At 38.8% G+C, this 17489-nt stretch overlaps 1 protein-coding gene across 1 annotated transcript in view; it reads right to left on the minus strand.

Moving 5' to 3' along the window:
• LOC122809396 (histone H4 transcription factor) overlaps positions 1-17489 on the minus strand; it is a 698230-nt gene that overhangs the window by 636984 nt on the left and 43757 nt on the right. The window contains exon 3 of the mRNA XM_044080864.1: positions 10343-10569. Within this exon, the coding sequence (XP_043936799.1) occupies positions 10343-10569 (227 nt within the window). The remainder of the gene's footprint in view (positions 1-10342; positions 10570-17489) is intronic.

Raw genomic sequence — 17489 nt, forward strand, 5'->3', positions numbered from 1 at the left:
TTTGCTCTATTGCATGCTGTAAGACTTCACTGGCAGAATTTATTCCAAAAGGCTTCCTGAGGAATCTGTATCTACCAAATGGGGTACTGAATGTAGTCAGTAGTGAAGATTTGCAATCAAGCACTTCTTGCCAAAATGAACTCTCTGCATCCAAGACAGAGAAAAAACAGTGGCATTTGGCATGAGGGTTGCAATTTCCTCAACTGTACGCACAGGATGATGAGGCCTTTTTAATGCCTTGTTCAAGTCTCTTGGGTCAATGCATATCCTGATTTCATCTGAATTTTTCTTATGAGCAGCTACCATGTATGACACCCACTCAGTTGGTTCTGTGACTGGACAAATCACACCTTGCTGCACCATTTTGTCTAAATGGACCTTGATTTTGTCCTGCATAGCTACTGGAACTCTTCTTGCTGGTCTGACCACTGGACTGACCTCTGGGTCTACTTTCATGGAGTACACAACTGGAAGTTTGCCTAGCTTGTCGAACACATCAGCATGCTCTGAGAAAATAGTATCACTGAAGCTGGAACATGTACTTACATGATGTACTTCTTTGATAAAAGAAAGCAGTTTCATTCTCAAACTGTACCAGAGACCTAATAATGACCACAAGGGTCTTCGGACTACATACAATTGCAAGCTGTAACTGTTCCCAGCCGAATAGCAAGAAAGCACTACTGAGCCTCCAGTTTGAATCTCTTCACCCCCATAAGCAACAAGCTTCACACAATTGACCAAGTTAAGTTGCTCACCAGCTCTCACTTTAGCACACATTTCTGCTGACATTACATTTTGAGCCAATGTCTACTTTGAGCTTTGTGGATTTACCATTGATCAGGATAGTACAAAATACTTCATTCTTTGCCAACAAATCTTCTGCATTAACCTTTTCACCGACCACTGATATACCATCTACACAGAAAGTAGGGTTGTAGCTCTCTATATGATCAACTTGCTTTTTTGAGTGACCTTTCTTAATAACTGAATGAAGCTTGCTTGATTTACAAAAATTTTGAAAAGGATTCCATTTTTTTTTTTATATAAACACTTGTGGCATTGTTGACAAAATGCTAAGCACATCTCACTTTTAGACTCATGGTTGGCTTCACAATTACGACAGCTAACAATAAGACTTGACTTGGGTTTTGTTGACTCACTCGTATACTGTACCGAGCAGGCTCCTTTCACTAAGCTAGTCTTGGAACTTGCTAGAAAGCTCCGGGTTTTTCTTGCCACACCTGCAGGGGTTGCTCCTGCCATGTGCTTAGGCCTGTTTCTGCTTGCCACGTGTAGCATGCTGTCTACATTTGCTCTAGAGGCTGCTGAAAGTGTGCTCTTATCACTTAAGCATACTTGTTGCCTTTCTGCGAGTTCATGGATTTGACAAATCTCTATGGCTTTACTAAACGCTAAATCACTGTCACGAAGCAAAATCTTTCTCACTGCAGCACTATTACCAAAACACACGCCTGTCCTTTATTAACTCATCATTCAAGTCACCAAATCTGCACGTTTAGCATTATTTCTCAAGTCAGTGATACAAGCTGCAAAAGCTTCACCTGGCTTTTGGTTTTGTGTATAAAATAAGTGCCTCTCTAATGTAACATTTGCCTGGGGGTTGCACATTGCTCCAAATTTACATTTCAAGCACTCAGTCTTCCCTTGATTCAGCCGGTACCACAACATGACAGTTTGCCCCTTCTCCTACATATACTTCTGGTGCATACACAAATGAATGCTCTCTTTCAGTAGCTTCTGACCCAGTTAAGTTAAGCAAAATTAATGCCCTTGTACTTGCATCTTTGTCAGGAAAAAGATGCTTGTATGAAAATATGGCATTCCTGCTTAAATACCCTCCAATTCTCTGCTATATTATGATCAAACACAAGTGGACTTGGTGTGCGAAATGCCTCTGCCATATCAACACACAGTAGTGAAGGTGCTTGAAATCATGTACAAACATACACACACAAATATATATGCCAGACCTTTATGCCAGTACTTGTAATTATGCCCAGTAGCACAACAAACTCTTTGAAATAACCGCACTTTGCCAAATAAGTCTCTGTAGCACAAGCACATTTTAAAATCACTGTACTTTATGAAAACCACTCCTTATCAGTGTAAGAAATACTTTTGGAATGACTGTAATTTGCGAACAAATTGTACACGGCAGAAGAAGCTCAGAATAAGCAACACTTGAGATGAATGCACTGTGCAAATAAATGGTACACACCACAAGAACCTTTCAAAATAGCTGTACTTTGCGAAATAACACTGCACAGTGTAAGAAACACTATGAAATGGCGGCTTTCTGCAAACAAATGCACACAGCACAATAAACTTTTCAAAATGGCTGTACTTTGACTGCACTTTGAAATATAACTGTATTTTGCACACAAACTCTTTGAAATAATTGCACCGTAATAAAAGCACACACTCTCCACACACGGAGATACTTAGTTTGTGCCCAAACATGGTCTTTTACTAAAAAACATGCAGTTGCCTTGCACTTTAAGCATAACTTGGCCATCATGCTCATTATACTTTTCCTGTGTCTGTTTTACTTTAAACATGCTCAACCACAGATAATTCTGAGCCCCATATGAACAGTTTTGCTAGTTTTATCAAATATTGTGGCTTCAAACATTTTGTTTTATTAATAATGTGATTTGTGCCTTATAAATGCACCATTTTCATTTTCTTTGCCAAATAAATCATTTGTGCAGTTTTCTTTACCTTTAGCTCCTTTCTGGCAATTTTTTTTCATTTGCCTGCGTTCCATTTCACACAGCCTGCTTAGTCTGCCTTCATCTTCAACTCTACACCTCATGGCTCATAGAAGCCAAGTTCTAATTCCGATTCTGACACCATGTTGTTCATTTGGTCAGCATAAAACAGACTAACATTCACGGGTTCTGTTCAAGCAGCTTCATTACACACAAACACATCAGAAATGAGAATTTGTAACAAACTTAAACAGACTACTACACTCATACATGTTAACACTCTGGCCGTTCTCTCAAAATGGCACTGCTGGCTGCACATGCTCTGTATTTATATGCAATCTAAATGAGCTGTTAAACCATTAAAACGTTACCCCACAATCCTGAATAGGACCGGAGACGGTGGATCTGGAAATCGTCTGTTCATTAGCTCAGTAAAAAGAAACTAAGCCCAAAGCACTGCCATAAACATTTAGATGTGTACTGTAGCCATCTATGCTAAAATCCTGTCTCTGCTTCAAACGGGGTTACTGTGCAAAACTAGAGTCAGGTGACCAGATGAAGTCATTCTGCAAGTCATCTTGGATATTATATTTTACAGGGAGTAATCTCGGATTATGGAGTACTCTGCTTTGGGAAATCTGACTAGAAAGAGTGCTCACATATTTCATTGTTCTTTGCACTATCAAGTAAGTTATTAGGGAATAGTAATTCTCTTAGATTCAGTCAGGAATATAGTGAAGCTTAGTTTAGAGATTGTTTTCTTTAGTTGAAGGAGTCTGTCCATCGATGTTATTTTCAATATTCCCTATGATTAGAACTCTGTTTACTGTAAATATATATTTAGTATTTTCATGCTCTTATTGGTAATTATTAAATATATTTAGAACTTTTATTGTGGCTGGCCCTTTTAGAAAGTACGTAACCTTTAAGTGTGCTTATATTTATTTGGTGACACTGTCTGGGCCACTCCAGAAGGCCTAGCTGTTTTGGTTAACTACTACCCTTTGTATTAATATTACACACTATAATTGGACACCCTTTATTAAGGGCTTTAGAGTAGCTGATTGTGGAGTGTCTGGGGACACTGATAACTACCTTATACTCTAGGCAGAAGGGAGCACAGCAGGTCAATCTGCGCCAGCCTTTCCCAGGGGTGTGTGTGTGTGTGTGTGTGTGTGTGTGTGTGTGTGTGTGTGTGTGTGTGTGTGTGTGTGTGTGTTTGGGGCAGAGACACAAAGCACTGATCTTAAAGAGAGGGTGCTAGAGGACTTGGCTTGGACACTCGGTTGAGGACATAACTTTACAGTTGTACCAGTGGGGAGTCTTATTGGGGACCTGGGAGGACACGGATATAGAGAAATCCAGACCCTGGGCTGAGTGCATTTCCTGTGTGCTCTGAAGGGAAATTGTGCTTGATGCAGAGAGGTCTGCATCTGGAAATACTGTGTGTATCCATTTGTATTCTAAGTGCATGTCCCTCTCCAGTGTCAGTGGTGAGGATTCAGACTCCATCCACCTTGGATTACTGGCCCAGTGTGGAGATGTCAGTGATTATTTTTCCATGATTATGGTGAAGCACAACCTTCACTCAATGAGGAACACACACACACACACATGCTTTTTCATACAGGTTTGATATGATGAGACTGCAATGAAATATTTCTAATTAAGCAATGCACTTGTGGGGATGGGGGAAACATATGCCTGGATTTCTTTATTGTCTCACAGGAACACTGTAAAAATAATTTTGCAAACCACTACACCAGTCTCTCACACGTTTCCTACTGTCTAGCACTGTTTTTTTTTTTTTTTTTTTTTTTGGGGGGGGGGGGGTGCACCTACCTACAAGGTTACAGGATACACATGTGGCTTTGGAATACTTTCCCTACATCAGATCAACTTCCTCAAACTATTTTCAGATCTTTCCAAGTAATGCAGTACTACCATACACAAAACTTTTTTCCTACCATTGTAAACATTCCACAGCACTTGAGATGCAAATATCCCTTGCTCATCTCCAAACAGGTTCAGTCACTGATGTCAGAATCTTGAGTGCCAAAGTTCATATGTAAAGAAATGCTGATACCCGGAGGTTAATCTCTATTCAAGTCACCTGCTTTAAAGCCTTGTTTCACTCGCATTTTGTAAGACAGCACAACCTCACCTATCAGCAAGTTTCAGTTCCGGACCTTAAGTACTCTTTCACCTTACTTTTTCTCCATCCCACTTTTGCACACATGCATGCTCAAAACACTGCATTTGTCCAAACAAAGCAACAACTACATCTTTAAAATGTATTTTTCTGCCTTCTTACTCCATCAGCCCCTTCGTAGCAACTCTGCCACAAAGTGCCAGACGTTTTCCAGACCTACATCCACCCAACTTAAATGATGACTGGCAAACCTACACAAAACTACAGCTTTGGAAGCTAGATGCTGTTAACAAAAAAGATGCATTTTTCTTATCAAAATATCTTTTATTTACTGGAGTCTATACTGTCTCCTGTCAAAATAAAGTTGTCTCCTTCAAAATTAAATTGAAACCAGAGAGCCCTTCCATCCACGGTACCTTTAGAAATTTCTCCAAGACAAATTACCTACTCATAAGTGACACATTGGCAAGCTTCAAATCACCACCTAACCTGGTTAACTCCACTGAATACATGAAAACGTACATCACTACACCATACCAGCATGGAAACTGCTGCACCATGCAGGAACAAGCACAAGGCAAAACACCATAAACAAACCTACATGGGGGAACTATAATATTAACAAGCTTTACAATAAAAGGAATACAATTCTGACCAAAACAAAAACGAAGAATTTTCAGAACGACAGAGCCCATTACTGAAATAAAGAAGCAATTCAGGAGCTTAATAAAATCAACCAAAGCCAAGCTTGAGGATAAAATAATTACAAGGTCTTCATCAGTTATATTTGTAATCTCAAAAGCACAATACTGCTGACCAGATTGTTATGTACAAGGAGGCTGAAGATACAGCGAACCTACTGACTGATAAATTCAGCTCTAACTTTAACCCTGTCACCCCTCCATCTGTTCAAAACATACCTGTAAATGGTTCACATCCAGCTATCACATAAGACCAAGTCCTAAAAGTGCTATCAAAAGTTAAAAACACTGCATCAGTGGGTCCTGACAATATCCTTGGTTGCATCTTAAACAGCAAAAAGTATGATTAGCCAACCCTCTCCCCAACACCATTGTTCAACCTCAGTCTCCATACAGGTTTTGTACCAAGAGAATGGAGAACAGCTACAGTTATTCCCCTCCATAAGACAAGACCTTCCACAGACTCAGGCAATTACAGACCAATAAGTCTGACCAGCCTCAAATGTAATGCCACGGAACGACTTATCATGGAACAACTCAATAAGGACACAGGGAACCTCCAAACACTGGACCCTTCTCGGTTTGAATTAGTCAAGGACAGGTCATGCTTACTCAACCTGATGGACTTTTTTTGGATGAAGGTAAAACAGCACACACACTACATACCACAACCTACCAAAACTTTTGATAGACTCCTCCACTCATAGTAGAAAAGCTACATAAACTAGGAATAAACCCCCATGTGAACCACTGGATGTCAGCTGTCTCACAGACAGGATCCAGGAAATCAAAATAAGGGAAGGTACCTCTACATAGAGGCCAGTGGAGTCCTCAAGGTTCTGTGCTAGGTAAGGCCTCTCCTGTTTGGAATCCACGTCTCTAAAGTAAAACCCAATATTAAAAGGGCTTTGACTACATTTGCAGATCACTGCAAGTTAGGAGCAGCCACTGAATCCCCAAATGGCTTAGCCATGCTGCAGGAAAGCCTGGCTCAAATAAATAACTGGTGCCAAAATCATGGAATTAAATTAAATGCCAAAAATGCATTATTGTATCTTATCGGAAATAATCTACCCTGAAGAACTACCACAATGACAACACATCCCTGCAAGTTGACCCAGTTGTTTGGAACTTGAGAACTTATGTGGACAGTGACCTAACTTTTGACCAACATGTGTCTACTGTTGTAAGAAAGTCCTTCTATATTTTGCAGCTTATAAACAAAAGGGACTGTGTCTAGATCTAGTGATGTCATTGCCCCCTTTACTCAGCCCTCATGAGGCCAATCATTGGATTATAATACCCAATTTGGCATGTATTTTTCCAGACACATTCAACTGGAACAAAAAAAAGATACCTTACTAAAAGGATACTAGGGCTAAACAATGAATCCTACATGGACCAGTCCTAAAGCCCTGTTGCTATAGTCAGTATCCCACAGATTGCTAAGAGGCATACCTCTCAGATGAACAGATTTTCGCAGAATGTTCAGATTTTGGCCTCATATTTTGGTCAGTTTTTCATAACAAAGTGGTTTTCTGGCAAATTAGTGGTAAATCATGAAAGACTAGAAAATAATGACAGACATTTGAGTTTGACAATCCTTCAGAATTTATCCTTTAGAAAATTCATGCTAATGCAAAATCTGGTATTCTATCAACTTTCTACGTTTTTAATAGCAATACTTAAAATTGTGCATATCTTTGGGTCTTTGTTCCACTTATTTATGGCTTTGTCCAGACTTCTTGCTCTAAGAGGTATGCCAAGAAATTACCTCTATCTGGCATACAAAGAATCGTACGAACCAACAAAGATGGAGATACTGCACATCAGGAAGTCAAATGACATCGGAGACAGTCTAGCAATCTAAACCTCTATGCAGAATCAACAGAACAATTTAGAGTGACAGGCATATTTTGCAGAGAATACAGCTGATCCAAACATACACCCCATTCACAAAATACAAAGCTCATCCTTCACAAACACAACTCTGATCTATGGATAGGAAAAGAAAATTTTTCTTAGGACCGTCACCTGTACTACTAGTGGACAGAGGTAGCACCTAAATGCTTTATCCCATGCACTGGTCCCCTCAAATTATACAAGGTATAATCCAAGTTATTCTCACTAGGAGTAATATACAATTACAGACTATGGGAAAGTCAAGGCCAATCTAACACCAAATGGAACAGGGCAATTTAAGCACCAAAAGGGAAATTGGCTAGGCTTAGGTGCTAGACTTTGCAGGCCATTTTATCTATAAGCTATAAAACAAAACAGCATACTCAGTTTAGCTTTAGCACAAGTTCATGTCTGGCAATGATTTTCCCCTCTAGGATAACACATTCAAACCAACAAACGTCTACAGTTTTTAGAATCAGAGATAACTGTTCCATGCAGCCCTAGTCTCCACACTGACAATTTCAAAGAACTAGTTTGTGGTCAATGAACTGCCATTGCTTCAAAAATTTATTTTCTCTACAGCTAAAACAGCACAACAGAACAATGATTAAAGTTTGTGTCTCAATTTCATGATCTGGACCATTAAATAGTGTGTCTGTGTCTGTGGAGTATTTAGGATTATCAAAGTCCATCTACATTTTCTCCAAGTACTCCAGTTCACTTCAGTTTCTTTTTATCCTCTTTCAGACCAAATTGCCTATGTTAAAATATGTGTGTATATGTGTATGTATAAACATACATTACACATACATACATATGTATACGTGTGTATGTATGTATATATGTATGAAAAAAAATAAACCTTTTACATGCTACTCTAATATGAGACCCAGCCATAACAGCACTTTCAAAGTTGTGCAACAGATGTTACACACACCCCAAAGTGCTGTTAATGTCGGATATACAGGAAGGGATAGTCTTTCAGTCCCCTAATATCTTTCCACCTATGTCCACTGAAGTTTACAGACATTAGTCTGCAAGTACTTTATTTAAATTAGTGCAGTATTTAAAAACTGTCCCTGACTTTTTCATTACTTGGCTGTCTATGTAACAGCACTCTCCAAGTGTGTGTGCGTGTCTGTGTGTGCACGTGTGTGCATGCGTGCTTTCAAAGCCACTAAAATGCATCTCATTTTTTGTAACTGTCAGTACATGAAGTACATAACACTCCATGCACAACAAGAACTCTGATAATAACAAGCTATTATTAGTGAGACTATGTGTTCTCGACATGGATGTCAAGATCCACCTCAACAGCAAATTAGCATCTATACTGCAAACACAAAGTGGTTACACTTAGAGAACTGATCATAATCCTCTATATTACATACACACACACAGGTAAATGACAGTTTGTCAAACTTGCTTTTGTTGACCCACTGACCTGGTGCACATACTTCATTTGAAGACTAACTTCAAATGCCAGACATTTTGATGCTCAGAATGTCAACATTTCATAGGTTCTGTGAGATTTATTTGCATGCGGGTAAGTGGGACTTGTTTACCAATGCAGCAACCTTCAGATAACAATGAAATAATACTGAAACTTTCAGATACAATGAAAGTTTTTGCATTGTGAGTAGGAGTGTCTGTGCATGATTTATCGCGGGTTACAGTGAAGTTAAGGGTTAGGTACAGGGATATATTTAGTGCTATGTGCATATAATTATGCAAGATGTACATGCCTTAGTGTCTTGGTAAAAGGCCTTTCATAAGGTAATGTGTACGGGTGGGGTTATGGGACAGCACATATGAGTAAAATAGTGGAGGTTTTTTTTGCCTTTCTTTTTATTTTACTGATTAAAAAAGGAAAGGATCCGTTTTCTTTTTTCAGTCCGTTTAGGGTCAGGATTATTTGTCAATATTTGTTAATTTCACTCAATTTCAGTGTTTTGTGCATCAGTCTTTGTAGAGGTTGTAAAAGTTGAAATTAACATATGTAAACACATACATATTAACAGATATCTATACATATACATTTTATATACATACATACATAAATTAATACATAATGCTCTTCATCTGAAGACAACCCAGACTCTTTGAAGCAATATACACTTGTTTACTCCTGAAAAGTTCTTAACTGCCACAAATGCTCAATTCTATCATCTACTTCAAGATAATACCCATTCAGATAATGCTAATGCATACTAAAAGCATTTTTCTCAGTTAGTGAATATTGCTATTTCCAGCATTTACGCAAACTAGTTTGAACACCTGTTTTGAGATTTCACATATGTAATGTTCACTTTAATATAGACCGTAAATCTGCAATAAACACTTTTTATATACTAATTTGTATCGCCATGTTAGAGCTCTGAACACAATGTGGTCTTCAATGTTTACAATGCTTTGCTTACTGCACCGATCATTTGTATAAGTATCTTGAGTTTTTCTTTCTAGGTTTGTCAAGTAGCTCTTCTTAAAATATAATAAACATTTTAACAACACAATATACAAAAGAATTGAAGAGTTAAAGAATGCATAATACTACACAAGCAACAAAGTCAGTCTTTCACAAATGTAGCAATCATGCCCAATAAGAATAAAAAAAAAAAAAAAAAAAAGGAGCTGCAAACTGGAGTTACATCTTCTTTAAAGTAGTAGTTCAGAAAAATCACAAGACAAACGTTAGAAGGGGAATGCCTCAACAGCCATACATTTCAAATTTCCTGCCAAGTTTTCTGTGCTGTAAGGATACACAGATGTCAGAAACATTGGAAACCCCATCTTCAGTCCCTCTGCTAGACATGTGAGCAAACAGAACATAAAATATTAGCAAAATGACTGACCTCACACTGCTCCCACAAACATATGAAATTCGCCTGGATCTCAGGAATAATGTTCCGGCTCTGAAAGTCAAGTCCACACTGATCCAAGTCAAGATGGCTCTGCAGTGCTTGCACTCCCCACTGCTTTAGCTTGGTATGGTAACAATGGAAGAAAACATGGCGAGTGAGGTCAGCTTGACTCTCTGTGGAGCAGAATCCACAGTCAATCCACAAGCAGGAAAATTCTCCTGTGAAATAAAGACAAATATTCGTTTTGTTTTCAAGAATACCCCAAACAAACAAAACTCATGAACAGAAAAGGAGCTTCTATGTGAACTTATCAAATGCATGCATCTTCCTTGTGATTGCACTATCCACCCATGACCAACTTTGATTTAATGGCTGTACTCCCATATAGTCAAACTTTTTCTTATAAAGAAAAAAGAAAAAAAAAAAAAACTGACACTTTTAGAGTCAGTCACATTTTGATGCAGTTAAGAGAACTCCTAATACTTGCACATCATCTTCTTTTAACCTCTTATATTAGAGACAGCATGGGATACATGCAAATGACCCTTTAAGGAAATCAGGTGTTTCAGCTATATGGCAATTCTGAATGTCCATGACTGTTTTCTTTTCAAGTCTATTTATGGCCAAATTCAGGACAATAAAGCCAAACTCCACTAGCTGTGGACATGCATGTTTCAGCCTTATTATGGCATCAACAGCACAGCAAAAGTGAAATGTTTGGCTAACCTTTAGAAACACAGGGTTGTCATATCCAGCCGATATCCATAACCATTAGGGTGTCTGCAAAATATCCCAACCAGCAAACTAAAACCGAGTAAAAAGGTCACACAGAAAATCCAATCAGCACGAACCAAAAGAAAAATCTAGCAAGGCTAGACTTTCCATTGTGACTCCTTAAACCTCAAAACACCTGATGTCCTTAAAGGGTCATTTGCATATATTCCATGTTGTCGCCAATATAAAAGAGGTTTAAGGACTCACACAGTGGAAAGTCCAGCCTTGCTAGATTTTTCTTTTGTTTTTTTTTTACTGTTTTTTCTGTGCGACCTTTTTACCATATTTTTTAGCATTTCTTCCTCTACTGTTTACAACAATAATCTAAACTACAGAAATAAAACTTATCAAAATCATTACAAGTTTTTGAATGTTTAAGTATGCACATTTATTTCATTTCCTTACATTTGTTTTTAGTTTCCCACTTTTCTTTTTGACAAAGTTAAACCTACTACTCAATGATGAAGAAAGGAAAAAAATGTGCACTTTACATCCAAAATGACAAAAGCCTTTAAGAGCTCTTCACTCGAAGATGGGCAGGAGGGTCCTCCTTATAACCCCATGCATAAGTGAACTATTATCACAGGGACAAATACTTGGACAGCAGGCTGAGAGATTTATCTTCTAGAGGAAAGTACAGTTTTTAACCACACCCCTTCAGAAGTTCTTCTAGGTACTGAACTCATCCTTGGCTAGCAATGGTTTGACTCTGCACTGGTCTGTCTCCCACCTCAGCACAAAATGAGGGGCATGGTGGAGAAATGTTGCTGGCCTCTATTCATTCTGAGCTGCAATTTTTTGGTCCTTGGCACCCAGCAGTAATTAGTCACGTACTCACTTTTACAAAATGCTGCACACAAGCCCGCTCCCTTGTGTAGTAGTAGATGTGGGACTCCATCACACACTGGCTATGACAAGTCAAAAAGATGCCAAAGTAGCCGATTTTAAGATGAACAAAGAATGAGTCCAAACCCTTGGTTCAACACTGAATGCCCCTCTTATGGAAAAGCCCCAGACTTGTAGCTTTCACTGGTGTCACACTATCATTCTTTAACAAAGAAATGACAAGAAATGGCCAACAGAGCCCTTGCAAAGATGCCAGAAGAATCCTGGATTACTCCCCCTCCCCCACCAAAACCAGTCATTAAGGATTACTACTGCGACACCCAGACTCTACTAAAAAAAAAAAAAAAAAAAAAAAAAAAAAGTTAAAAACGCCCTACAAGTCCCTAGTGCAGATTCCTATTCAATTGGATGCCTCAAACTTTGCCACTCCACTACCCAAGGAAAAGTCTAAGCTCTGAACAGCTTTAGCAAGGACATTTATTCCTCTATCAAGTTAGGGCTTAGGGCGATCAGTTACTCATCTCACTTTTTCCAATTCCAAACTTATATGGTTAGAAATGCCCTACATGATCAGGGGAACCTACCAAGGTCTGGGCTCAAGGTGGAGTTTGGACAGGCTCCGTCTAAGGCCTCTATGGTGGGCTATCATATAATCCAGTGCAACTGTTTGCGCTAATGCTTTGATTAAGGTCCCAGGCTCAGTCATATGCTACTGCGGGATGGCATGGCTGAGACTGCCGCCCCTTAAAGAGGAGCTTAGAACAAGATCCCAGATATCCATTTCAAGGGGACGTGCTCTTCAGATATCCTGCTAAGGAACTGCTCCATAGGGCCTCCTAGGGAGGAAGCAGGCCCTTGACCAAGTGTCAGGGGCCTCCTATGGAGGAAGCAAGCCTTCCACTAAGTGGAAAGGCTCTATGATCACCAACCTTCTATTATGTTTAAGTTTCGCAACCTCCAAAACAGGAAGAAGCTTAGTTAGCATCTAAGGAAGGCACCAAGGTATCAGTCTTAACTCCCCTTGCAGTGCTTGCCAAGTTACCAAAAAAGACCCCAATTGCTACTCTACTACAGTCTCAACTATAAATCGAAAACTGCCAGTGAAAGTGGATTTTCTGATTTTGTTCTTGATGGAAGAGCAGTCTCAAAGGACCACTGGGTTCTTGATGTAGCTGATCTCATGCACATTATGGAACTCATCAGTCCTTCTCCAGAAACAGCTCTTTTGACAGATCAGTCAGTATCAGGAGAACTCTTGGGACAGGGTAAGACTGTATCACTCAAAGTGACTGTAAAAGCTGCCCTATTCTTAAAAGGGGGTAAGAATTTTACTCTCACAGAGGCCTGTACCATTCTGGAACTCAGGAACCGCAACCAACAAATCAATTACGACCAGTTTGGGAATTTCACCCTACAGGAGGTAATGCCCCTGCTCCTGGATAATGACTCTGGATATGATGTATGCCTTCTGGTATAGCAACATTTGGAGTCCACACAGGAAATTACTGTGGTTTGAGGTTTACTATGACTAACCACCTGCCATTTCAACCAACACATGGCTAATTATAAACATCTTACCACCAGTAAGTCAAAGATTCAAACACAATGGCACCTAAAGCATTGCATAACACTCAAGCATCTTTTTGCAAGGGGGGCAAACTCCAAGCACCCCCAATGTGGGGGAAGCCCCCAATCTGGTTGCTACAGATACGTACTTAAAAGCCATACAAGCTCAGATAAGAGGAAAAACATGGAAATACAGTTTACCTTCTCCCTCCTCTTACAGTCCCATAAACCAAAGTAAATACAAAGCATCTGCAACGCCACTACTTCCAACATACTAATATGATGACTAATGAACTCTTGCAGCGATGGTCAGAGACTCCCTATTAAGTGTTAAAGCATAGCTTTCTCTCTATATTGCTCTGAGTGGACAGCACTTCCAGAAGAAAAAAGTGCTGCCATCTGGGTTTCTTCAGCATCCACATCGTTTGTCTGTAGTGAAGAACAAACCTATGCATTTGCTTATATGGATGACTGGCTTATGGCTGTCACATCCAGGGAAACTGTCCCTTCAGTGGATGCTCCTATAGCTGCAGTGCTTATGGATATCTATAAATATAAGGAAGTCCTCTCTAACTCCCAATCACTCAGAGGATCACATAGCTTGGTAAGGCTGCCATTACCAGATATGAATACAAGTGCGACAAGGGCTTGCAAGAATTGAGCTGTTACTCAATATGCAGCCATCTTGGTCTCCCAGTGTGAAAACAGAAACTAGGCAGACAGCCAGTGAACCTAGATTTCTGGGTAAATTTCAGTAACTAACTAGTAAGTGCACTGCCTACATGTCAGGAAAAAAGAAAGAAATAAAGAGGACCTGAAGGAAAAACAGCTACAAAAGGCAAAAAAAAAAAAAAAAAAAAAAAAAAAAACAACTGGGAAAAGTACTGTAGCTGTTCAGCAAAAAGCAGTGCAAGCTCCAAACGTCTTCCAGTAACCTAGAGGAAACTATATGGCAACTGCACACAGACCTGACTAAAATAAACGAAACACTGATGCAGTATATCAGCTCAAACAATAAAAGGCTGGAAAAAAATGAAAAAAGCTTTAAACAGATACTCTGACAAGGTGATAAAACTTCAAAACTCAGAGGATGAAATAAAGAAAAGGCTGGCTGAATATGAGAATGTACAAGAAGAGATGTTTCTAAAAATAATAGAATTAGAGGACAGAGCATATAGGGAAAACCCTAGACTTTCTGCTGTACCCAAGAAGCTGGAAGGAACAGATTGTATTAATTTTCTGAAAGCACAAATAAGCAACTAGACTGATATTCAACAACAGGAATTGTTAATTGAAACAGCAAACAACCTAGACCTTTAATAATAAAGGTGTAATCTTACCAGCAGAAGGAGTGGATTCTGACAAAACTGTGGCAGAAGGATGAAATACTAAACATGGGATACAGCAGTGTGTTTGTGGAGAATAACTACTCATTGTACACCAGGCAGAAGAGGAGTAAATTTAACCCATTATTCAGGGAATGTCGAGACGCAAGTGTGAGATTCAAACTGCTATACCCAGCTATCTTCAAAATATTTTTCCCTGGAGGAACAAAATCATTTCTTGGTGAAGCACATGCTAAGAAAGAAATACAAATGTTTGTCCAACAAAAGGTGAGCTATGAAACAGAAGGAAAATCTACATCTTGTCCTTCTGTAATAATAAAACCACAGAGAGACTGTGCCAGTGAAATCTTTCCAAATGTGTCAATGGAAAATGCTTGAGAGGAGGAATGTGCAAGAGATTACTAGAAGAATCAAGAGTACATTGGAAATGAAGCAGACACAGGGTTTGGGAAATGGACATAAAAAGGAATAGAATAAGAAAATCTGGAAATATTGGACTTTGTTAAACTTGTACGGGACTCTAAAGCATATGCTCTACTTCATGTCATTAACGTTTGGAAAATTACTCAGGAGACGTGAAGAGGACAGAGAGGTAACTGTAAGCAAAAAAATGTTTTTCTTAATACTACTAGTAAATGGTTCATGATTTTATTTCCATGTTAAAAAGTAAACACACACACACACACACCACACACACACCTGGTTAACACAGCATAACGAAAGAAAAAGTAGTGTGCTTTTTCTCATTCTTGCATACTGGAATGACTGGGTTAAGGCCATTAGCTTTATATAGTAAGAAGTTTTAACAGAAAGCAAGTAAATTAAAAAGAATACTGAAGATAAGGCTTTTTTTCTAGTAAACAGTTGTGTCTCATTCACATGTCTCTAGCATACAATCTGATAAAGAGAAATGGCTTGGAGAAAATGTTTTCTGAAAGCATTCAAGTGTTTCCCCAGCTGGGAGAGCTACAAAGATGAGACAAAAATCACACAGCACTTAATAGAACCACATACTATACCATGTGTCTTAGCATGGATAACCTTTCTTTTACGTTAGCTTGAGTCCGAGTGTGTGGCTGTGAGTTTGGAAAATTTGTTCCTATTAGGAGGGTAAAACTTCAATATTTGAAGATGTACATAGCTTTATGTGTTAGTATTAAGTTAATAGGTTTTAGAGGGGTATTGGGTGTTTGTGTGTATTGTTGTTTGGAAAATTTGCTCCTATTAAGATGGTAAAACTTCAATATTTGAAGATGTACATAGCTTTATGTGTTAGTATTAAGTTAATAGGTTTTAGAGGGGTACCGGGTGTTTGTGTGTATTGTTGTATGAGGGTTTTCAATTAAACAAAAAGCTCTGTAAGATACGACATAGACTCAAATGGAGAAAAGAAACATCTCCATAAAAAATTAACCTGTCAAACAGTACATTCATTTATTTTTATTATTTTACATTTGTTGACTTGGAGAATCCGACTGGATGCATGTCCATTTTCAGCAGAGGCCCGGGGAGAAATGCTCCACAGTTTGTTAAATACAAAGTCATTTCACATATACAGAGAACAAATACAAAAATAACATTTTAGCTTACAAAGAAAAAATATTTTTAGCTTATAAATTGTAGTAGAAAAAACGTTAGTTGTATGCTCAGTAATATCTACTTGACCAGTAATATCATAAATGGGAATATGCATAACTTACCAAGGAATATGAACAAATTACCAAAATTGTGATTCAAGTACGGTGGTGTTAGAAAGAAATGGGGGAGTACAAAGAGTAGGAGAGAGTAGTTTAGTGCACAGTGGACTGCTAGTAGATGAAGGTAGCATTGTAAGACTGCTAGTAGCTAAAGTAAATTACTATGAGGAGGTTGACAGAACATTTGCTGGGCATTGTCTTTTGGTAAAAAGGTGTTCCTTTAGTAGTTGTTTAAAATTTAATGATTGAGTTTGCTGAGGTAACAGCAGGGGGCAGCGAGTTTCAGATTTTACCCATGTAGTTAGGAAATAGGGAATCACCTGCTGAGTTGTTTGATTTGGTTATTTTGATAGTTTTGTCAATAGATCATAGTTGTCTGGGGTTTTCTTGTAACTTAAGCAAATTAGATAGTGCTGGTATTTTTTCAGGATATAGTAGGAGTTTCTGAGCGAAGACTAGTTGATGGAAGGTAATGAGATTTGGAAGTTCAAGTCAATTTAGTTGAAGTAATGAGTGGCAATGGTGGGAACGGTAAGGAGCATTTGTGGCAAATCTGGCAATTTGATTTTAACAGGTGTCTAGTTTTGTAATTTCTGTTTTGGATAGGTTCATAGGTAGGTACTAGGCTATTGGCCCTAGGGCCTATATAAGCCTAGCCAATAAATGTACCCTGGCTTTCGCCACCCAAGAAAATTATTTTCCTGTGCCCCTGTCGAGCAGAGCCACAGAAGTGATCCCTGGGGTGAATTTCCCATTTCCCATCCAATCATCAAGATTTTTCCTGAAGAGTGCTAATGAGGAGCTCTGTTTGACATACATAGGTAGTCTGTTCCAGAGTATGGGAAGTCTCTGGGACAGGAATCTATCCCTCCAACATGTTTATTGTGGTGACAAGGTTTAGGTCCCCAG

The sequence above is a fragment of the Protopterus annectens genome, chromosome 8.part0 (genome assembly GCF_019279795.1).
Source record: "Protopterus annectens isolate FY-2018-M chromosome 8.part0, PAN1.0, whole genome shotgun sequence".
Taxonomy (NCBI): Eukaryota; Metazoa; Chordata; order Ceratodontiformes; family Protopteridae; genus Protopterus; species Protopterus annectens.